This window comes from Thunnus thynnus, chromosome 5 (genome assembly GCF_963924715.1).
Source record: "Thunnus thynnus chromosome 5, fThuThy2.1, whole genome shotgun sequence".
In the NCBI taxonomy this organism is placed as follows: domain Eukaryota; kingdom Metazoa; phylum Chordata; class Actinopteri; order Scombriformes; family Scombridae; genus Thunnus; species Thunnus thynnus.
This window is the reverse complement of record NC_089521.1, coordinates 16,821,044-16,845,029: the sequence shown is the minus strand read 5'-3', so window position 1 is coordinate 16,845,029 and position 23,986 is coordinate 16,821,044. Positions and strand designations below refer to the sequence as shown.

Genomic DNA, 23,986 nt, shown 5'->3' with positions numbered 1-23,986 from the left:
ACAAAGAAAATACAATGTGTCAGGATGTTTATTCTCTATTCTACAGGTCCCATGACCACAGTGTAGCCGTCATACATGCAGTACAGACCAACATTATTAATAAGACCATAAAGACCAAAGTGCTTTTTTAAAAGTCTAACAGTATCCTAGAACAGTTTCCATTTGACTGAAATAATGGGAAACTGTTCTATTGACTGTGAGTCTTAGTCTCTTGTGTTTTGGGGCTTGAGGCTGCAAGAACTCAACATTGGATGTTTAGTTGATGCAGATTGACAGGTCCCCTACAGTCAGTCTTTTACAGTAGATAAAGGATTCCTAACGTTCACAGCTCTACAACACTGACAGGCCAGCAATACGGAGCTCTGGAGCTCCATTGGTGGATGCAAAGTGTAGCATGGTACCTTGACACAGACACATCTTATGCATCTGCTTACCAGTAGTGTTTGAAAAGGAGAGAGGGAGCATAGCACTTATTAAAAAGTATTAGGTTAGTCCTCAATGGAGCGGATGTATCTCTCGTACGCTGCCTCATCCATCAGAGCCTCAAGCTCAGCAGGGTTGGCGATGGTCATCTTCATCAGCCAACCTATATTGAATAGGTTAAAAGTTAGATTAAGCTGGGAGCCAAGGACCACACCTGTGTGTTTGCATGCTTATCCCTTTTACCACAAGTCACATATTTTTAACATCACTGACGCCATTTTCCAAAATACTTTCCTGGTAGCATTTGGCTTCCTTTTTTCATTATAGTATGAACATGTAGAGATTTTAAACCAGCTTCATTTAGGACATCTATCAGAGTTAACCTTGTGCTTGCCTTTATTGTTGTCAAACTTACATTATCAATGCACAGTAAAGCTGTTATGAGTGGAAACTGATTAGAAAGGTCTGCAGTGCATCTCCATGCAATGGTAATGTCATTCTGACAGCAAAATTAAATGTTGTTTAGTGTGATGGATTATCTATCTACAAGTGGATTTTCATATTTGGAAATGAAAAGGAAACCAGTGGCTGTCTGGAAGGTAAAAAAACAAAAAACAAATAAATGTTAAACACTGGTATGCCTCTGAAAATGGCTTGCAGTAATGTAAAGTGCATGTGATAGACTATGGGCTAAAACATGCAGGTTAAGATGGCACACACTTACAGTACAAGATATTACTTTTAATTATACAAAACCCTTAATCCTTTGATTAATTCATAATTAATAATTATACAGTGGCTTCCATGTTAAGTTGCACTACTGCCATCTACTGTCTGAAAAATAATGTAGCTCAGATGCAGTTTACTATAAACACAGCTCATTACTGAGAACTACTAAGATTTAAAACACCACAAACAGGTGGAGGAAACTCTGTTTATATGGTATACCGATGTATATATTTATTTTTCAGTCAATATCATATCAAATCCTTTAGAGCAAGTACTGGCAAATAATGTATCTGTAATGTTTTGGGTTTAGTAAGAAACATATAAGCCAAGCTAGATCACAAGATGACTGCAGTAAGAAAGTTTAAGACAGTAAACAAAGACCAGTGTCATTGTACAGACTGTACATATGATCTTAAGACTCCAGAGGCTCGTTAATATAGTGTATAGTTTTTATTATCTTACAACTTTCAGCATTAATATTCATCTATTGACAACAACACACAATATGGAGAACTGTACTTAATGCTGAGTGAGCATTCCTATGCAAGCCCACTTCTGTTCAAACTCTCACATAAACCCATCGTATTGTTTACTTCTTTCACTTTCCATTGCCCTCTCGAAATAACCAAATTATTCATGCGGACTGTGTGTACTATGTATTTTTATGGGTGTGCTTACCATCTTTGTAGCAGGATTTGTTGACCAGACCAGGGTTGTCTGCCAGAAGCGTATTAACCTCCACCACTTCTCCAGTCAAAGGGGAATAGAGCTCACTGGCAGCCTTTACACTTTCCAGAGCTCCAAACTCATCTGTAGCAATAGAGGTTAGAAACAAGTGCATTTAAATCAAAGTCAGAAATATGACAAATACAAAGAAACAAGGCAAATATTGCTGAGGTGTGCTTTTGATGATTTTCAGAAAGAAATGATTAAAAACCTGTTGACAAGGCTCTTAGCAAGGGTAACAGCCTTGCTAATGCACATGTGGTTGGGATATCACCATGCCCCTTGAATAAAATTAAATGGATTTTTCAACCAAATGCATTTTACTATGAATGGAAATAGCTGAGCAATTGTTTCGCATTATGACTGTGTCTGAGGGGAAATGTGTGTTGGTCTTTCTTCAAAATGCTGAAAGTGCAGAATAATTTATTCAGAAAAACATGTGCACCACTTACATTGAAATTTGATCTTTTAACAGTCAGTATGAACAGGAGGAATGATTACAGTGAGGAAAACCTCTTTCAGTGTTCAAATAGAGCAATACTTTATTAATCCCAAAGGAAAATTTAAGTTTTACAGCAGCCAACAATGAGGTAAAAAAGGTAAAAGAAACAATGCAATTAAAGGCTATATTATATACAACTAAGTAATTTAGCTTTTAATTGCATTGTTTCTTTTACCTTTTTTACCTCATTGTTAGCTGCTGTAATATGGGCACCTTGTTTCAAGACAGACTTCCTCTCTTATAATTTCTTTCATATTTGCTCTTCACACTGTACCTTGCTGAGCCAGCTGTGTTCCCACCTCTGGCAGTCCACAGTAAACCACATCTCCCAGAGCTTCCTGCAAGTGTCAGAAAGCAAGGTCAAAGGAAGTAGCAAACACATATTCTTTTGCGTGTGCTTGTGCGTGTACATGCGTGTGTGTGTAAGTGTCTGTGCAGGTTCAAGAAACGTACTTGTGCAAACTTGCTGATGCCGACAGTCCCGACTCCATCGTCTTCTACTCGAATCCATTCGTGCTTGTCTGTGAATTTAAGTGCTGCAAGATAACATATAACAGACTCAGAACACAAAGAGCCTCCCAGTAGAAGAGTTTCAAGTATATTTTATTCCCCGGTCAGTAAAACAGAGAGTAGAAACATGAAGCAGCGTCGTCAACACTCCGTGTCCTTTTATCTAGCTAATGTTACCCTCTAACGTTGACTAGCCACCGGAAATCTTAGCTAACATGCAACACAAAAACACGCTGGCAAGGGGGGATATACCTGCTGAAACCCGGCTGGAGGAGGCTAATGTTCTTCGAAAATAAGGCGCTGGTGCCAGTCGCAACGGAGAAAGCGGTGCCGACCGAGTAAGTAAAGGCAAAACTGTAGAAAAGTTAGAAGACAGCGAGCGGAACAGCCCACAGACGGCCATGTTTGTCGCTTATTGATGAGAGCGTGGGTCCTCTTCTTCTTCGTGGATATTCGTGGAGGCATCAGTGACTCTTTACTGCCTCAGAGTGGTCAAGAAAAAAGTGATTGTAACAAAAATATTTATGCCTGTCATTTTGTGGATCTTATTTTGAGCCAGATTAAAATAGATATTTGGATCTGACAGATCTCATTCCTAAAACGTTGTCCCCTGCGCCATAAAACTCATTAAATTCTAAGCCTAACTCCCCCCTCAGCCTGCAGACCTGCTTCTATCTGCCCCTGCATCTGCCACTTTACCCCCACAACCACACCCACACACCCAGCACAACAGTGTTATCATAACAGTGCTTTACTATGTTAACTATGTTTTATGTTATTTGTTAGATTTTTATTTATTTATTTATTTATTTGTTAGATTTTTTTTATTGAACCTACCCAGTGTAACATTTTCTATGTTATGTTATTATATGTTTGTTAGATTATTTATTGAATATAAATGTCTTTGTGTGTTTTGAAAGCTGAACCAAGTCGAATTCTTTGTATTTCTATACTTGGCAAATAAATGATCCTTGAATCCTTCTTGAATGCTTGAATCCTTAAAACTCTTTCCTGATGTACTTAATGTTTAAAAAACAATCAACACAAAGAAACTTGGGATGATTACAGGTAACTTTTAAGGAACTACAGGTTGGTGGCAATTACTGGTAATTAAAGGGAAAACATCACAAAATACCATTTATTCCATATGATATTCCCTTATCTGTTGTTTTGATGATTGGAGAGGGTTGTTTAACAGTCAGTCCAAAATCTCCCATAGCCTAGATGTTTAACTAGGTTGAGATCTGGTGACATGACGTGTGAATCACATCATTTTAATCATCAAACCATTCAGTCACCCCTTGTGCCCTCTACTGAATAATCTGCATTCATTGCTTTTTTTTAAATGTGTTTCTGTTAATGAAAAGGAAATATGGCCTCAAAACATAATATTGTTCTGGCTGTAATTATTTATTTCTCTAATGTCCTGTCCCCACCCCTCCTCCCTAGAAAAAGCACACATTTTACCATTTTTTCCCATTAACTTTTCACAATTTAGGAACTTAACCTGTAACCTGCATCTGTTGACCTGAACTTCAAGAAGATTGTGAGACTGTGGTACTGGGTTATTCAATGTGTTTCCACTGTATTTTCCAAAGTGGGACATTTCAGATACACACAGTGGTACAAGTATTTTTAGCTAAAGGTTTTAAACCTTAAATGCCCATTTAACTAATCACCCACCTGGGATATTTCACAGTGCCTGAATATAAGTTTATTTAAACAGCTCCATATTATATCATATTGGTTTTTTTTCCGTTTTTGCTTACTGCAACTATCTTGCCATGCCCTCCTGAGCTCTTTCTGAACTGCTACTAATTGCTATTACGGTATGGTGCTATGCTTTACCTGTCAAAACCACAACTTCATGTTTTCTTTTTAACAAGACTTTAACCTGCTTTTTATGTTCCAAATACTTCTCTATGTCTAGATGTATTTCTGGCGAGCAAAATCAACATTAGTTCAAGACTAAATAAGCTGAGCTTATCAAAGTGATGACTGTTTAAAAGGCTGAGTGCTTTGCTATTATTTATGCATCACATTCCATTTAGAAAATAAAGACTATTTGATGGATAACAACTCCTGAGTCCAGCGGCAAACAAAATAAAGAAAAATAAATGTGATGTGTTAAAATAATGTTTATTTTAAAGAAGATTCGGTATCTGGAGGAACCAGGGTTATGTTGTTTTAAATCCGCCTCTTCCCATGAGAACAATAACGTTATTTCTTAAAGACCCACAATCCAGAGTTTTTGACCCGTAATATTATTGTATGTGATGCTTAAATAATCACTAAGACAGCCAAAGTAATCACATCCCAGTTTTTTCACATCCTGCAACCATTTTGGAATTTGCACCAGCGTGATGACAGCTTCTTGCATTAGTTAAATTGTTTTGCAGGTAATGAACCATTTAAATTTTCTGTCTGCACATGAGGCTCCATTGTAAATAAAGACAAAATACTGGAGCCAGGAAATTCCAGAGAGATGTTTTGGGAGCCATGAGTATAGAACTACAAAATCAATTCTTTTATGACAGGTGTCTCACATGTATAGACTTTCAATAATACTCCCCAGTTTTTACCAAATCCTTTGTTAATTAAAGCAAACAAAGACTGATCAGACAGGCCCCAAGCCTTATTCTCAATGACCAACCTAACAAAAACTTAAATTATTTATTAAGTAACACTTTTATTAATACAAAACAACAGAATATATAAAGAATAGGTCACTCTCATGCCTGGGAGTTCTACTATTGCTCAAAATTGCATTAGCTGAGGAAATGGCATGTTTAGAATTTTAAAAATAATAAAAATAAAGCAAACTTGAGTGTTTCACACAACCATACACTCCCTTTGTCCTGTTCTGGCTTCATAAACTATGCTGTAAAACGAACTAAAATACATAAATGACTAAAAGTGTCCTCCCTATACCTGGGCTAAAAGCTACAAACATAAATAACAAAAGCACATTAGTTTGGCTTTTATATTACACAGCTTCAAGAGTCCATCCAGTGTCCACTTTTCCTTATTTGATTCTGAAGATGATAACAAAAAAAACAAAAAAAACCCAACAACGATAACAACACCGATAACAGTAAAGAGAAATGACAGCTTGCTGTGGAGAGAGGAGTGAAAACAGAGGGGATGAAAACTCCTGTGTGTGTGTGTTTGGTTGTTTCTCCATCAGAGCTCATTGGAAGCTTTCTTGCCCTTTTCGAAAGGCGGGTAACATGTAACATGTCTGTGATAGGTCACTCCTGCAGGGGGTGCTGTGTGCTGCTGGATGGGTGTGAGGAGCAGAGGTGACTACTGGCGGTCCGTGGCAGGCAGACAGAGGGGGTCTTTAGTCTGTAAAGTCTCTCTCCTCACTGCAGGAAGGAACAGCTAGGTCGGGAAAGCCAGGAAGTTCATCTCGGACCATGGTCAGGTCACCACCGTGTACCACAGACACAACACACACTCTCTCTTGTACACACACTCCTGACGTCTCTGTGCCCACAGACACGCGCACAGTCAGCCAGACCCAGACACCCCTGCTGGTTTTTAGGTGGTTCGTTCCTCCCCGTCAGCCTCCTGCTTGGTCCTGCGCAGGTTGCTCTTCATCTTCACAAATTCAGGGGTGTTCTCCTGTTCCTCCTCGATTTTCTGTTGCTCCAGCTCCAGCTGCAAGAATACGAACATTGGAAAAGTTAACACATTATACAGGTAATAATCTGTGTGTGGTAATGTTCAAACACAGGGGTGAATAAGACTTTCTTTCAATCATTTACCTGCTCTAGTTTCTGTTGTCTTTTCATGAGCTCTATCTCCAGGTCACTCCTCTTTTTGTGGGCCTCCTGCTCCTCCTTCTGAGCCTTGATGACTTGCTCCCTCTTTCTCTTCTCCAGAACCTTCTGGAGCTCCGGTTTGTTCTGAGGAGCCAGACCCCTGTACAGAATTAATCAATGAAACAGCATGTTACTAGAATAAAACATAATGAACAACGTCTGACAACACATGCTTCAAAGCCCCACATGGAGAAATACTGGCATTCACATGCATGCTTAACAGATGATGACATGACCTCATTCTAGTTTGACACGCATGCTGACTTAGATGTTCTGGATTAAACATGTCAATCGTGTTCAGGAAAGTTTTGATTTTGAGCCAATCACAGATTGTTCCACAATTTTAAATCTGTGTACGAGATGGTTACCAGCACTGGAGTTGACCTTGGTAAAAGTGGAATGAAACCATGGTCTGCTTTTTTTTTTTTTCTTGGAAGTACCAAAAAAGCTCCAGAATTCATTCAACAATCTGCAAACAAATTCCTCATATAAACCATGACTTAAAAGAAAAAGAAAAAAGAAAAAAAAGAGGACAGGGACATCTTGGTACAGTGTGTGCGTGTCTTGCAAAGAGGAGCAAAACACCAAATGTTATGTAATACTCCAAACTCCTCTAAATTACGAGAGAGAGGGAAGGGGGCTGAGGATGAGAGGAGTACTTAAGACAGAGGGGAACAGAAATGAGTTAGAGTCAGCTAGAAAAGGCAAGAGCCAATAAACAGCAAAGCCTGCAAAGGATCAGGGAGGCACAATAAAGTACAAAGAAAGTCAGGAGGAGCAAAAGGACAGAGGTTACCATCCAATTGAAATCAAAAATGTAATCTCCTCGCCCTTTAAAAACCATATGAACCAGATTACTTCACTCTCCTCATGGTTAGTGATTTCCCTTTCGCCTGAATCTGCGTAGGCTGTTCAAAGAAAAACACAGTGTGCCCACCTGACTGCAGTTTAGCACAACAACGCCTTAATGAAATGCATTATTAAATCCTGAAGATTACATAACCAAGCCCACAATGTTCCAAGAAGCAGTGGGAGTAAATTTATTACTTAAACTAAAGTCACTGCTGCAGTTTAAATGCCCTGGTTTCCCTGATAGTGAGGGTCTTATGAAAGCACTTAGTGAGCTTGAGGCAGAGCAAAGGGTCAACGATGTGATCGGGTCAGGCTGTTTTCAAGCGCTGTGCTCAGAAAGAGAGGAGGTCAAGGTCACTTCAAAGAATAAAACAGGCTGTTAAAGATACTTTACGCGACTCTCCCCTCCTCTGTGGGGGGATGTTTACATAATCACAGACCCTCCTTTCCGCGACCCCTCCCACAAGCGCACACCCTCTGGCAGACTAGGAAGAATGTGCGTTCAAATACCTCCATCTGCTCAAACGCTCCACCAGTCTTGGTGGCTGAATTTCTCAAATTCCTTTCCTCTGTGTCTGTGCACACAGGCACACAAACACAGAGGAAAAGTCACCACAGCAAAAGGTAGCTAAGGCAGAGAAAGGCTCTCAGCCAGAGACTGTTTTGTAATCTTGATTACATAACTCGTTTTTTTTCCCCTCTTCATACAGTCATCCATCCATCTATGCATCCATCCAGCCCCCCCCCCCCCTTCCACACTCTGATCACCGTGACTAATCCACTATGCAGGGAAGCTTTCTACACGATAAAAAGCCCAATCAAAACAAGTTCATCCCACTATTAAACCCACTAGATTTATCTTACAGACTTCTACTGGTACTAAACTCATAACATTCCCTGTCTAGACAACTAAAAATAATATGCTGCAGCTTCTGGAATGAAACAAAGACAGCAAAACTCTTGTTTTTTTTTTTTTTTCCTTGATGTTTTTATTACATTTCTTGCTTATCCTCATTGGCATCTTTCCCATCACTCATTAATGCCCTGTTTCCATCAGTACAAAAGCACCTCACTCTTTGACTTGTTTGAGACAGAGCATCACTGCTGTGATGTAACAGCTGTCAGCAGCGTGTGTGTTTATGTTGCTATTAATAGCTTGGACACAAAGCGGATGTCGCTCCGTTTGGTGAGAAAATATACAAACATTAAGTGTCAAAAAGCGTGATCACAGACCCCAGTGTGCATGTGTATTCATGTACACAGACGCTGCTGCACGGCTGCTCACACTGACCAAAGAATGCCTGAAATCCTGTTTTATGATGTGGTATTAATATCATCGGCCAGATCAGGTTTATCCTGTACAGTATATCTGTGTGACCTTTATATAACCAATTTTTGACACACATGAGGTTTTATATAATGGCTCCTATGAAATTTTTATTTGCTGAGCTTTACATAATACTGCTGCTGGGGGGGGATCACTGAAGTCAACTAAAGTGACACGCTGCAGGAACACTGGCCAAGTCTGCATGGATACTATCAGACCAATTACAAGAAAGTAGCAGGATTACTGTATTAACTCATCCTCCATAAGAAGACGTAAAACTAAATTTTCACTGCATTCTTTTAAATCCTCTCTCAAAACTTACTTATACCATATGGCTTTTGTTTAATTATGTTTTTATTTTATCTGTTACTCTCATGTCTTACTTTAACCATTATTCTTATCATTACTTTTAACTGTTTTATGTGTTATTTTGTTTGTTGACTGATTTTGGATGTTTTTTTTTTTCTGCTTTCTTTTACTCGTTCTTGTTTGTAAAGCACTCTGTGTTGAGTTGTTTTGATAAGGGCAATATAAATAAAGTTTATCATTACCATTCTAATAAATTAGCCTTGCCCTGGTGACTGCTATCTGCACTGCTTTTCCTTGTCTGACATGTTTTGAATTGGGAAAAACGTGATAGTCATTGCCATAAACAACAAAGAATTTTACTACTCGATAAATAAACAAACCATTATCTGTCCAGTCACGTTCTGCACGTGAAGAAGTACATGCCAACAGCTGCTTTATTGATCTGGTTTTGTTTATCTGCCATAAAGTGTGATGAAACATCAGATAGCCAATTATAAATAAGAATCACTTCCTTAAAAGTTGGCTGTGTATTAAGGAGGTGTGTTTACATGGAAACAGATAAGACATGAAGAAGAGACAGACCTCTTCTGGTTCATGAGCAGCTCTCGGTGCAGGTCCTGGTGGTTACGGGAGTTCTTGACTGGGTTGATCAGCTTCTTGGGTTTGATGAGCTCATCACAGTCACCCTCCAGATAGTCTGGCTCCGCCATGACACTTCTCCCTGGTGACACGGACAGACCAGGGTCACGCGGATCTAAGAAGACAGAAACGAAGCGAAAAAGATCTTAATTTAGCCACTACAGTGTGACGTGAGCCTGGATGCAACAAAACAAAGACATGTATTTGTCTCTGTGGTGACAGAAATTGTGTGAAAAAGTGTGTTACACAGGTAAACATTTTGAGGGATGTGTTATTTGTCTAAAATAACACTCCTTTCAAACCCTAATATGAGCATCTGCTTCATCTTCTAGCATGTGCTCAAAGTTTTTGAATGGTCTCTATTTTGATAGAGGGAGTCTTGAGGGGCGCTGGAATTACATAATTGTTCTCACACTACATGAGGAGGAACATTTCATTCCCTTGTCAGATGATGTAAAAACCAAATGAGGAGATGAATCAGGACAGCGCATAACCACACTTAAATACCTTTCAGACACATGGTTATGGAAATATTTCAGAAGTTACTGATAATTATGCAACCTAAAGGTTAACTTCAATCCACACCGTAGTCCGTGACCTCAAAAACAAAGCAATGATACCCTGATATCAGCACACAGCCTTTGGCCATTGTATGTAATTAGAAAGTATCAAAGTATTCTGTATTTCACATAAAGCTGAGAAATAACTGGGATTCACAACAAGTTAGACAAATACCTCAATACCAGATTGCAGTGTTCATGCAATAATACTACAGTAAAGGAGTTTTGCTGGCAGCTCAGTGCTTCTGTTTCCAGTTTTTACAGTCTGCTCAATGACACAATCGCATTTAAATTGGCTCACATGCTCTGTTTTCAAGAATGAAACATCAGAGTTTTTTAAATAAACACATCAGCTGATAAAATTCAAGATCTAGCCAACTGAAATGAGACAACAAATGCTTTAAAAAAAAAAATAAAAAATAAACCATATATTGCCCATGTAAGGGTAAAACAGCTAAACACTTTTTATCTAATGTTAAAAATGCCCAAAAATTCCATGTTTGCTTAACTCACCCTGCAGATGAGGAAAGACGGGATATCTGAACATTGTCGTCATCTCTGCTATTTTGGTTTGAAATCTTTTTTTCCAGGGAAAGCTATTAAAGCCCGCTGTCCTGTTTATCAGTATGTCACACGGGAGAGGTGCTTTGTCCTGCACAGCTGTCTGCTACTGAGCTGGTTGGAGTTCAAAGTCTGCTTTATAGCTACGCTCACACACACACACACCCAAACACACATACACATACACACACACACACACACACACAATCACTCTCTCTCTGCTCCCTCCCTCACCTACTCCCCTCCCACTCACTTTCAATGCACATCTCTAGACGAGGAACAGCTTATAAGCACATTTTCCATATTATTGGACAAGTTTCTTCATAAATGAGTGAATGAACATTCTCAGTTGTTAGGATTTTTTTAATCTTATCTGAAGTTTAAAATAGCAGTAAATGGGTATAATAATAGTAAACTACAAAATCAGCAGAGTCTATTCACTTCGATATTAGATAACAACATCATGCGCATTTCCTCTCCTGCAGGCTGAGGAATGACTCAGATTTGTAAACAACTGCCTTCTCAAATGCCTCCAAACACAGTGATTTTTAAGGCGTTGCCTAGTTACGAATATCCCCTGCCTGTGACTAATGAGGACAGACTGAAAAAAGACAGGAAACATGGAGTGATATTTTGGAACTTCAGCAGGCCAATCACAAACAGCGGTTGTACTAAAGATGTGTTACCCTGCACGTGCTGAAGACAAAAGGTGGGTGGGGGGGAGTGTGTCCTCCGAATCAAAACACACGCATGCAGAGTATTGATGTAATGAGCTGAAGACGCCACTAGAGGTCGACATTCTTGCATCATAAAAACCATACAGTCTATGATAGAAACTAAAGCATGTCAGTTACATAACAAAGAAGCCTACGATAAACATGGTTTGTGGTTGCTTTCACTGCAGAACAAAAAAAGAGAATTGCAACATAATAAAAATGCTTAATGGGTATAATGGAACATGTTGACAAATGAAAATACTGCTTTTCCAGTTGGAAATGGTTTTTAAATGGTCATAGTGGTGTGTAATCCCTTCTAATCTCAGATTAGTAACCTTTTAAAAATTGCGTTCACTCGCGTGGCTGACAGAAATCTTTAAATCTATGTATATAAAACCATCATCATAAGTATCACGAGGTCCTATGAAAGAAAACGAAGTAATCCTTGATCAGATTTTTAAAAAATCAAGGACAAAATGTACTAGTATCTTCATATAGGCCTGCTACATAATGTTGTCAATAAAGTCTATAACGCTGTTAGGAACATACCAGTCACAGTCGTTTCTGTGACACCGCCGGGACATTCTGACAGTGTTTGAACATGAGAGACGGTAGAGGTGGGCAGAACAGCTTGTGGCTGTAATCAGAGGCTACGTGTGTGCGCACACGTGCTGTGTACATCAAAGGTGGTTTTTGTTAATGGCGGTAGTAGGGGGTAGAAGAACTTAAAGACTGGCAGTGTTGTCAAAGTGTCCGTTAGCTCGACACATCTGCTCCTACTTCCTCTGTGCCCCAAGGGAGAGGGGAAGTGACACAGGGAGTTCAAAAGGACCCTGCAACCTCAAATTGGAGCCCTGCTTCAATTCTGCCTTATCACTGGTAGCGCTACAAGTTTTATTGAATGTCCCTTCTAGTTAAAAGCTACAGTATGTATAGATAACATGTTGCATTATCAGTTAAAGTCCAACACCTGAAGAACAATAAAGATAACCAAGTAAATACGTTCCAATGTCGCTCAGATAAAAATCAGCATTTAACTCATGGTTATGCCACAATATCCTCTTTCTTTTCCCTTCCGCAGGTGTTTTACCATCTGTGTGTTTCAGAATACAAAATACTGTTATGAACAGCCACTTCAAAACATACTGTGCATTGCGTATGCTACTGTAGCACAATCATTTTCAACACTTCCGTGTTCTAAAACGTGGACTATGTAAGCATCCCCGCAGGCATGTTGGTGTCTGGATAACCATATACAGTTTTTGTAAAAACACTTCCCACTGTTCCAGGAATCCCATTAAAACAGTTTGTTTATTGGTTTTGGAAACACACCCTAACAGCACAGACAACGCACACACACACACACACACACACACACACGCACATGCACGCACACACGTAATGAGCCTCCAAAAGACCTAGGTCTCTGAGATGTGTCCAGGAGAAAGGACTCAATATTTACAGGATTCAAAACCTCCACGCATTCAGGCATAACAAGAGAGGAAAGTTGGTGAAAACAGAGGAAAAAGAAAGGAGGAAAACTGGGTCAGAGGAGAGTCTAGGAAAAAAGAAAAGGGAGTTGGCCAAAGACAGCTTTCCTCTGTTTACTTCACCCTGTCTTTGTCATCCTCATGACCTGCGTATGACTGAACTTACATACAATGAATTGTGACATTTTTGAACTAGCTAGCTACAGGAAATATCCAATCAATCAAGAACCATAAAAACTAGTGCAGTGAGAGTTACAACCATGCAGAGGCTGGAACTCTACACATACGTTTTCAATAATATACCACTCATAACATGCTCACACAGACTTTTATCATTGTATAAAAGTTAAAAGAAAATGTCTGTGTGGCAGATTTTGAGTGAAAGAAGATAAAGAAAGTGAATGAATGTCTTCAGCAAACATGTTTGCACTCGTCTGTGTGTGTGTGTGTGTGTGTGTGTGTGTGTGTATGTGTCAAAGTGCACCTATGGTGGCCAGTTGAATTAGCGCTGATAGAATGACTGATCCTGGACAAGAGTGCCTGCAATGTGCCAAATGATTGCATCACCGTGCCCAGCTCTGCTAATTAAGAGCAAACACGCACACGGACTTGCATTCAAATACAGACTCATTTCTCAATTTCCCCCTCAACTGTCATTTCCCCTCGGTCGTCATGGAGACCTGCCATCACCCACACTTCATTCAGTGACACAGCACTCAGAACGGGAAATAGCTGAATGCCAACTGACTATTGCCTCAGGGCCTCCGATGGGCAACACTGATGAGACTTTCAACAACTGAAATACAATCCTCAAAAACACAAAAATATGTCTTTATGTGTTCCATCTATAAAAAAAATCTATACATGAAATGCAATCTTCCTGGTTTAACCCTAGAGAGAAGAGCACAGATGGGCAGAAAAACTAATGAAGAGGGATGGGGAAGAGAGGCTAAATTGGCCATTATGAGTGCTTTCTTTTTTGTTTCATTGCAGACAAACAATACTGTGAATACTACAAGAAAGAAATGACAATGACAAAAGGTGAATTGTTTCTGACATACAAGAGAAAGAAGAAAGAAAGAGGTCGATAACTTTATCTTGGAATCAGAGCAAAAATAGGTTAAAAAAGAAAAAAAAAAAGGAAAGACAGAGAGATCCAAATGCTGACTAATGATATGGTTTGGTTATTCAAGAGTCAACAGTGGTCCTCTTCCTGCTGCTGCCTTGAAAGAGAGAAATGAAGGAAAGGCGAGCAGCTGGTGATTTGCTTCATCATGTGACCCCCCCCCCCCCCCCCACCCCCCCACGCTCCTCATCCTTCTCCAGGATACAGATACAAACAGTGCAGACCATCCAGAGCTCTGCACAGGGTGACGTTGGTCTGTCAAGTGTCACTGGTTTGTGAACACACAGCTGACCACGCCCACCCAGTCATCAAGGAGCCAGGGTTTGTTTTCCACAGTATCCAGCAGAAAGGTGTACAGGGGTCAGATTTACAAAAAAAAGGATTAATCAGCTTTTTACCATCCGGTTTTGATATATGCTGATCTTAGACACATTTTACATGAAAAAAAAAGACTTTTTCTCGACTTTTGAAATAGCTGACGTGTGTTCATTTTCCTTTTTACTTATTGGTTGGTTCTTTCTGGTGAATAAGCAGCTTAAAAACAATAGATATGAAATTGATTTTGGCTTTTGTGTATTTTCTTGATATTAGCTGCGGTTTTGGGAAGCAGACGTACCAAAAGAAGCTTAACAAAAAGTGTGAATTTGACATATTCTGAAGAAAAAACAAGATCAGCTGGCTTTGAATCAGACTCACTGTATAATTTCATGACAAACTGAAGAACATGTTTTCTTGAAGCTTAATTTACCAACCGCTTTATTGCTCCAATATCCCCTCCTTGTCCCACATACAACCTCTTGTTCACTCTCCCCCATCTCTCATTTTTGGCCAGATCCTGTCTATTCCACTCACAGATGGGAGGTCCATCCCTCAGGGGAAATTACGTCATCAATACCCCTAAAGCAACCCCCACACCCCATTCTTTCTCTCTCTCTCTCCCTCTCTCTCTCTCTCACACACACACACACACACACACACACACACACACACACCCTTACAAGCCGGACAGATCCGGGTATTTGTCTCCTAGCCTCTCTGTTAATGAAGCGGCCATTGAGCCATAAATAGGAGAGGCCCTAATTAAAACACACAGATAGATGGGCTTTTAGCTGACAGCTGTAGGGGGATGGGGGAAGGGGGGGTGAACCGGAGTGTGTGTGTGTGTGTGAAAAAGAGAGAGTGAAAGTGACAGAAAAAGTGAGGGAGAAGCAGACACTTGGGGGCCCACTAGTGACAATGAGCTCATTTCCCGTACAGGCCCTGTGTACGCACATGCTCATTTACAAGCCTCCCCCATGACGGCACATAAATCATGGTGGGAAGCAGAGTGACGTACATGTGCACAATTCCAGACCACAGATTCAAACAATAGAATAACATATTGTTCCATCACTTGTACACACAAACACATTCAAAGTCAGCAGAGACTAAAAAAAAACAAACAAAAAAACAAACCGCCCACATAGTCAAAGTATTTGTTTGCAGTCTAGCGCTGCATGTACATCTGTAAGCAAAACGATGAGTACAAATGACTCTCCTGCTCCCGTCAGGAAAAACTGGTCTGCCTGAGGAAAGAAGCAGAACATGCACAACATGAAGTACTCAGAAGCACAAACATGTTTCTGTCTATACACAACACAAGTCCACTCTTGCCATTGCAACGGCATGAGTTTAAACACACTTTATAATCACTAATAGTAGAAGATGAGAGGATGAGTGGCAAATAATGATGTTGGAGTGGTTATCTAAATATATTTAGACTATAAAAGCGCCCGACGTTCATGGCGGTTAGTTACAACATACTGAGTTATGGGATGAGAAAGTGAGAGAAAATGGTTCTACAAAACTGTGTGCTGGGGAGTTTGGGGATATCTGTTTTGTATTTCCTGCGTTGGAGTGGGGGTCTGGAGCAGCAAGAGAAGAGGAGCGAGGGAATTCTGGGGCCTCATCATGATCTGACCTCCAAAAACACCGCCCTCCGCTCCCACAGTACGATGATGTCACTAGGGAGACGCAGGGGTATGGGAATTTACAATCAGGGTTTTAGGGTTCATAAAAACACAGATGCGCACCCATGCACCAACTCAAGAAAAGGATAATGTCACACTTTGTATATCTCATACGAGGGAGGCATGAGTTGTTAGGCTTTAGCTACAGAGTGTGGATGTGAACGCCTTTAAAACACTTATGTCATTAAGGGAGTACTAGGCCGCCCTATAGACTGTCATGATGAAAAGTAAACCCAAACTCATTATTACGCCTGCCAACTAGGAGTAGTAGTTTATACAAAAGCATCTATATGACTGTGACTCTCTCCTTCTAACATACATATAGACCCAATGGCCATCCAATGCCTTCTGTAAAAACATCTATTATCTTTGTCCTCACTTGCAGGTTGAGTAATATCAATAACCTTTTTTTCTGCGACCAAAGGACTGTTAGCATTTAGGGGATGTATCATGGATGTTTCCAGGTCTATATTCAAATTCTGGGGAATACTACTAATGGAATATCTTTGCATGATTTACAGTCCTGTCTGAGCCACTCTATGAGCCCGCTCTTTTCTGATTGGTCAGCTTCTGGGAGTTGCGTCTCGGCTGACTTCAGGTTGGTCCAGAGGCTACGGAAACAAACAGTAGTAGTAGGATTTCACTTATTTTTCTTGTCTTTTACTCAAAATGGAAACTTCTCAAATATATCTGCACATGTTTGGGCCCGAATCCTTTCCAAAATATGCAACAACACAAACAACACGTGGAACAATCTTAGCAACAAAGTCTACAGAACTGACAGCCGGTTGTGGGCATGTGCGAACAATCGGACGTCATCCGATGAAGAATTAGAGGTAACATTAAGAGTTTGGGGCAGGCTGTAAGTCCCTTTTGACTGACAGGCAGCATTTTACATACGTTCACCTTAAGATTTAGAACTTTGACCATGTTTAACATAGACATCCAACATCATACCAGTATAAAAATAACAGGAAATCACAAAAAGCATATGTCCCCTTTAAGCAATTCTGAAACCAAAGCATTAAATGTCACCTGATGTTGAAAAATTGAAAAATGGAAGTTTATACTGTCTCATCATACAAAGGCTTTTGTGTGTTGTACACTGGACATTGTAACTGGGACTCAAAAAGTAGCCAAAAAGTGGAACCTTATCAGTTCTGCTTCTCTATATTCTGCACAATAGAATTCTTGTTCTCAGTTTAAAAAGAAACATCACATCTTTGGTAACAGTTATATGTACAATGTAAATGAAATTTGGGGGGTTTTATTTGTGATTTTGGCTTCAAAATAATTAACTCTTGTGGCTGTAGTTTTTCATTCTGTGTTACTTTCCATCCCTCTCCGTGTCCTGGAGCTCTTAGATAACCACAGAGGCTGTATCTGGTCTTGTCAAATTATAATGCAAACTTGACCACATCCATATCTGGCTTTTAAGATTCGATTTCAATACGAGCAAGTATCCAGATCTGTCAGCTGTTTTTATTGTTAAGATGATGTTACTCTTATTATCACAAATTGGTAATGTTTAACTGTGATCCCTCTCTTTGAACTGAAACATGCGTGTAAGTTTGTACTCAGCACAGACTGAAGTTATTTCATGCGGTGTCCCATCCTGCACAGTCCTATCGACAAGCGCTGTGAGCCCCGGGGTGAGGCAGATTACAGAATGAATGGGATGGATTGAAAAGGCACAGACACCACTTTGAGTCACGCTGAGGGAATGTGATGAACCTGCAAAGTGATTATCGCTTCAGGCAAATAACAACGTCTACATGTAGGGGCACACTCACTTACACACACACACACACACACACACACACACACACACACACACACACACACACACACACACAGCCGGGGATCTAAACATATATTCAAACACACATCTTTGAGTGACAGAGACATGGGGATGCACGCTATGTGCACTTTTCTATAAAAGGTTAAAATCAAAGTGCTTACTCAGACCAAATTCTGAACACATGTCCTGAATAATTGGCGAGGGGGGGTACACACCTGTCAGTCAAATACAAAAGGCTGGTCTATACTCTCTCACAGCTGACACTGACACATGGTCCTGTATGTATATGTATGGACCAGATGAGAACAGGTGGGCTGAGGCAGACTGAGGTTACAACACATGCACAGAATCCAAACTGATTTGCTATATAGACACACCCTAAAAGGACAAATTATAGACAGAGCACATGCACGTTTCATGTGGCTCTTCCTCACTGAGATGTAAACACATATAATACACACATCACCCTTTTAAATGCAGCTCCAATATCTTTCTCTTTAGTGGTATAAATGCCATATAGTAAAAAAACTGCAGCCGTTTAGTCTGGCTCAGCAGTGTGAAGTACCATTTGTTCATAAAGGAAAAGTCTTTGTTATGGCCTTGCTGTCTGCTCCTGTTCCAGATTCAAAGCTTTGTGCTTCACTGCTGTTTTTCCCCTTATGGAGCGGAGTCACGCCCCTCCTCATCGTCTACTGGCTGATCCCAGCTGGGTGCTCAATTTTGATTGGCTGGGGGGCACACCGGGGAGGATTTGGGAGGTTCTCCTTTGTTTACATGCTAGCAGAGAAAACCCAATAACAACTGTTACCTTGGGCAACCAGAAAATCTACAGTTAGGCAAGGCAGACACACAGGAATGAAAGCAGAGCACGCATGCATGTGAGCACACACACACACATACGGATAACAAAGTAACCAGGTGTTCAAAAACAGGCCAAATGAAGAGTCTTTGTTCTCTGTGGTTCTCTGCTGTATGCTTCACATGGCACAAACTATATGGTATGTACATGCATATTTTTAGATGGGACAGTATGCAATCATGTCATTTCATTGTCTGACGAAACTTTCCAAAGCCAGTATTGGTGTATATATTCTAAAAACCCAGTTTGCTTCAGGCTGCAACAGAGAGAGGTGGCTCTGTTCTTTCATGGGTGTTTGTTCCTGATTGTGTTTGTAATAAGACAGGATCATATATCTTGATACTGACTTACAAAGAGCTTAATCCAATTGGTGCAGCTCAGACTCCCAATCTCTCTATACTTCAACCTAACAAGCCGTAAGGAGGGAGGCATTTAGAGTCTGTGTGCATGCGTGTGCGCGTGTGTGTCATCCATCCGTCCTCCACGAATACGCAAAGTGGCCAGCACAGTAATGGTGCTTTATTGTGATTCAAGCTCCTGCATAACATCAGGAAAATCGATGGGATTCTTTGAGAAGCAGAGTCTCTGTAGGTTTGTGTGCGTGTGTGTTGGTTTTATTCCTCGCTATGCGTGTTTATCTTATCTTTTTTATGAGTACATCAACATCAAGTCCTGTGCAAACTCAAATAAAAGTCAAGCCTCTGCACGTCTGACTCTCATATGAACTACCAACCCCCTCCATCCATCCCACACCAGCTCTCTATCGGGAAACTCAATACCTGAATTGTGACATCATAATCTAAAACCATGGCAACAAAACCACAGCACAGTGTAAACAGCTCCTTTGTCCTGTTGTAGGATTCTGTGATTGCATGTTTTATGTTTGCATTGCATCATAATATGTCATTCAGCCTACATGGAGAGGGCCATTAAGGCACACAGTGTCTGTTAAAAAAAACTGTCCAAAACAGTGTTAGAAAACAGATAAACAAAAGAACAGATTTGCTGCATTTACTGTCTGTCTAGGAATTAATGCTTGACCATATTAGCTAGATCTGATAAGTAACGGCCAGATAAACACAAAAGGACTATCATAAAGGACTGTAGTACCAACTCAAATGTGTAGCACTGGGTATAGAGAAGAAGTGAAGTACAAATCAGATTATTCATCAGGTTTTCTGGGTTTCCTCTCAGGAAACTGTTCTGCCGAGGTGGTAAACCACCAGAATCCTAAAATATCTTGTCTCATGATCAATTTAGGTAGCAGATGACAGCATAAACAATAGCCCCACTCAATAAATATATAACATTTGCAGTGTGAAACGGTATCCCTGCTCTTTTCCCCTGATGGTTTATATCTTATTTCATGAAAGTGTATTTAGTCTTTATTATGTTAGCAAAGGTGGCTCTTTGCTTCAGGTGCTGACACACTGCGAGAATCCCTGGATTTTGTTAACGTATTCTTTGATCAGATTTTTGCTGATTTGAGTCACAACCATAACCAGTCAACCTAGATCTCATATGGCTCCTTGTGTTAAAGAAAACATTAAGCATTACTGTTTTCGAGAAGTTTGGCAAGTTTTGATAAACAAAAAAAGAGGTTTTAGAAGAAAAAAAAGTTTATTTCCCAAAGTAAGGTATGAAAAAAAGTCATGTTTAGGTATCGGCAACTATACTCAGGTTTCATAGTGACACTAATATCATCAAATTTCAAACAACACCAAGCCCCAGGCTCATAATTATATATTCATCAAAAGTCTCCTAGCAGACCGGAATTGGGCCGAGTGAGTATGTGTTTGGTAAGACATCGAGTACTCCACTCTCAAACAGCACAGAGACCCACTGAAGACTCGCTCTATGTTTACATGGCTCTTTACAGGGGAAAAGACTTTAAAAAACATGTGCTACAAGGCAGTCTTTCACTGCTAGTGAACAAGAAGTCTGAGCCACATCATGAAACTCACACACAGGAACACACTGTCTCGTGCGGCGTAGGTCTTAAGGATCAGTGCATTCTGCTGAGTAATGAAGATTTTGTGCCCACAGACAGACCAGCAGGACTGTTGGAGATAATACTGTCAACACACATGTGGTTGCCAGTTAACCCTCATGGACACACACACACACACACTCACACCCATTCCTGACCCAAATACCTTGATATTCTTGAGGTCAGATGGAGTCCTTGACATGGACTCACATTCTATAATGATACATTTGAGAAACGCACCAGAACCACTAATGGACACATGCCATTATAGAATGGAAACTCAGACATTTCATTCACATATTTAAATTCCTTTGAGTGCAATAATAATGGTGCAGGGAGCATTCCAGTTGTAACACACACACACACACACACACACACACATACAGACACACGCACACAGTGACAGCATCAGCCCTTACGGGAAACAGAAGACAGCAAGAGAGACAGAGTTGGGGAAACAGGAGAGAGAGAGAGAAAAAGAGAGGGGAAGGAGGGGGTTCAAAGATCAGAAAACAGATGTAAATCGTTTAGCAAACTCCCCTCCAAATGACTAACACATGTGCAAGAACTTTCCCCTCCCTGCACATACACACACATCCACTCGCACTCTTGCAAGCTCTGCACCTAGACAGTATATTCATACCACCTGCTTTTATCACTTCTCCTCTCCCTAAAACACATCTGATGATAGAGAATTAAACTACATCACATGTTAAAAGCCGCCCATTTGTATATGCCAGGCTGCTATTCTGCCTCCACCCAGCAAACACACACTTTAAGAGCTGGGTTTGGCCCTGTTTGCGTAACATTCTGTTAAAGTTTGACAGCAAGGCTTCTTGACACAGCCTAAACTAAAAAAAAAATCCATCATTGATTCGGAGACTTGCAAACCTGTTGCCACATTAGAAAAAATAACACTCTGCTCCCATCATCACTTAGCAGTTGGTCCATCTGCCTGATGACAGGACAGGCCAGTGTGTCAGCTCTGAAGCCATGTGCTTTGACACAGGAGCAGTAGTCATTGCTGTGCTATTACACACATACACAGTCTTACTCACACATGATGAATTCAGCTACAGCTCATCTATTAAATATGCTCTCATCTTGGGGTGTTTGTCTCACAAAAAATTGAAGAACATTCAATAACATCCTATTATATAGGAACACATGCAGTAAGTCTCATGTTGAACAGATTGGAAATTACTCTGAGACAAATACATGCTTTTGGGCTATATAAATACACTAGATTTACATTTTAAACAAGATTTATTCTATAATATATGTTAGTATGGTGGTATATATATTGCCAGCTGTAATATCCTATGTGAGCATGGCATATAACATCCTCTCTAAAGTAGCCTACTCGCAGACACACAAGAGAAAAAATAACACAAAGATTTTTTTCTTCTTATATTATCCTCCCAAAGTGCAAAGTATGAACTGCCATGAATAGTGTCAGTGTGCTCCAAAGTGAATGAAACTGTAGTCTGCACATGCTGTACAACAACCTCAACGTGTTTGTTCTTGACTGTCCCGTCGGCTACAGTCATGCGCTGCAACAAAAGGAGACAATGAAACAAGAGTTTGTGATTTGCAATCTCATCCCCTCTCTCTCCTCTGTCTTTCTTTTCCTCGTCACTTTCCTTTTCATTTTATATAAACCCAAACCTGCTGCTTCTGTCGACTGGGGAAGACAGACAGTTAGAACGTGCCGCTTTTGTTAGTGCGCTCATGAAACAAGCTCACGAAAAACACACGAGCTCCAGACACACATACACACACACACACACACATACAGACACACACATGTACACCTACCTCAAAGTCGACTCCGACGCTACTTGTCCAACTCAAGTTGTTTAATATTTAGAAGGACAAAGTGGTTCAGGCCACATCAGTGCGTCTCCGGATCACTTCTTCGGGTTGAGGTGTGTCTCTGCTTCGCCGCTGCTTTTGGAAACTGTTCAATAGCTCCAGCACACACACATGCACTCAGTCAGGACCCATAGAAAATGTAAATGTAAGCTGGGTGGGAGGGGTGGTCTGACGTCACGCATAAGGGCTCCTCCTCCTCCTCTTTCTTCATCTGCTCTCTCTGAAGTGGAAGAGTGGGGACTCCTCGAGCTCAGGGCGGGGTGGTTGGAGTGCGCGCGCGCACACCCACAAACACACGCACACACAACACAAGAGTGTAGGTATCCATATTTGCTTACGAGGCATCAGGTTTATTCGTTTATTCATTTTAAAAGAGACTTATATTGTGCTTGCTGTACTGTATAAGTAACATATTAGTAGGTCAATTGTACTTTACATGTTTATATGTTTCCATTTTTTCAAAGCGATTTTACAATTCAAAGCGATTTTATGATTTCTTTGTACCTGCAATAGCTGAATTATGTTCTAACATTAGTTTTTTAACCACTTGACATACAGTTTTTCCCCATTTCTGTCCCTTAAAACTGCACTAATCAATATTTTTTTTTAATTAACAATGGATCAAATTAAGTGTGAAGTTGAAAGGAGTCCTTGGTAGTGGCAAACCTACAGAGAGTTATCAGTGAGCATCTTTCAGCTCATTATTTTGGATCAGTGTTGCTACTCTCAAGTGACATTTCCTGCAGGGGCAGGCAGATGTTATCTGTGAAAATTTTCTGATAGGACTTTTCCACAGCAGACATTTTGACTTTTCACTTTTCACTTTTCATAGTAGGAAAAGCACAGGTGTTCATTCAGTTCAAATGCCCCAGAAAAGCCATAACAGTGTGACAGTGAGTCAGCATGCACACCGGGACCCTGAAACCAAAGCAGCCAAACTCAGCCATCACTGCCTCTCTTGCACCTAAGGGGCAGACAGAATTAGCATCTAGCTGGTGAACATAGTGGACCATTTAGCAGCTAAAGAGCCAGGTATTTCCCTCAGGAGTTGATGAAGACCAAAACAGCTGAAAGGAGAGAGAATATAGTTGTCAGGTGGACACAAATGCAACTCCAAATGAATACTAATGTTGCTCTATATCTGCAACTGTCTGC

At 40.4% G+C, this 23,986-nt stretch overlaps 2 protein-coding genes across 3 annotated transcripts; both read right to left on the bottom strand.

The window, feature by feature from the left end:
* Positions 1 to 10: 10 nt before the first annotated feature.
* Positions 11 to 3,332, bottom strand: LOC137182960 (glycine cleavage system H protein, mitochondrial-like). Its single transcript, XM_067589598.1, has 5 exons — positions 3,143 to 3,332; positions 2,834 to 2,916; positions 2,655 to 2,718; positions 1,831 to 1,962; positions 11 to 586 (listed from the first exon to the last, which is right to left on the bottom strand). The coding sequence occupies exons 1-5, from the start codon at positions 3,291 to 3,293 to the stop codon at positions 489 to 491; spliced, it is 528 nt and encodes a 175-aa protein (XP_067445699.1). The 5' UTR covers positions 3,294 to 3,332; the 3' UTR covers positions 11 to 488.
* Positions 3,333 to 5,549: 2,217 nt separating this feature from the next.
* Positions 5,550 to 22,974, bottom strand: fam107b (family with sequence similarity 107 member B). Of its 2 annotated transcripts, none has more exons than XM_067589600.1 (4): positions 22,775 to 22,974; positions 9,788 to 9,959; positions 6,661 to 6,817; positions 5,550 to 6,553 (listed from the first exon to the last, which is right to left on the bottom strand). In XM_067589600.1, the coding sequence occupies exons 2-4, from the start codon at positions 9,913 to 9,915 to the stop codon at positions 6,434 to 6,436; spliced, it is 405 nt and encodes a 134-aa protein (XP_067445701.1). In that variant the 5' UTR covers positions 9,916 to 9,959; positions 22,775 to 22,974; the 3' UTR covers positions 5,550 to 6,433. The 2 variants fall into 2 exon arrangements, with proteins under 2 accessions (XP_067445701.1, XP_067445700.1); XM_067589599.1 differs by lacking the exon at positions 22,775 to 22,974 and adding an exon at positions 10,918 to 11,084.
* Positions 22,975 to 23,986: the final 1,012 nt, after the last annotated feature.

Bases quoted from the DNA above. Each gene is read 5' to 3' on its own strand.
- LOC137182960 (XM_067589598.1), bottom strand. From the start codon at position 3,293: ATGGCCGTCTGTGGGCTGTTCCGCTCGCTGTCTTCTAACTTTTCTACA. The intron at 2,917-3,142 runs GTATATCCCCCC...GTTATCTTGCAG, and splicing joins CTCCAGCCGGGTTTCAGCAG to CACTTAAATTCACAGACAAG. The intron at 2,719-2,833 runs GTACGTTTCTTG...TGACACTTGCAG, and splicing joins GCATCAGCAAGTTTGCACAA to GAAGCTCTGGGAGATGTGGT.
- fam107b (XM_067589599.1), bottom strand. From the start codon at position 10,960: ATGACGACAATGTTCAGATATCCCGTCTTTCCTCATCTGCAGG. The intron at 6,818-9,787 runs GTCTGTCTCTTC...AATTCTGTACAG, and splicing joins CTGCTCATGAACCAGAAGAG to GGGTCTGGCTCCTCAGAACA. The intron at 6,554-6,660 runs GTAAATGATTGA...GTATTCTTGCAG, and splicing joins GACAACAGAAACTAGAGCAG to CTGGAGCTGGAGCAACAGAA.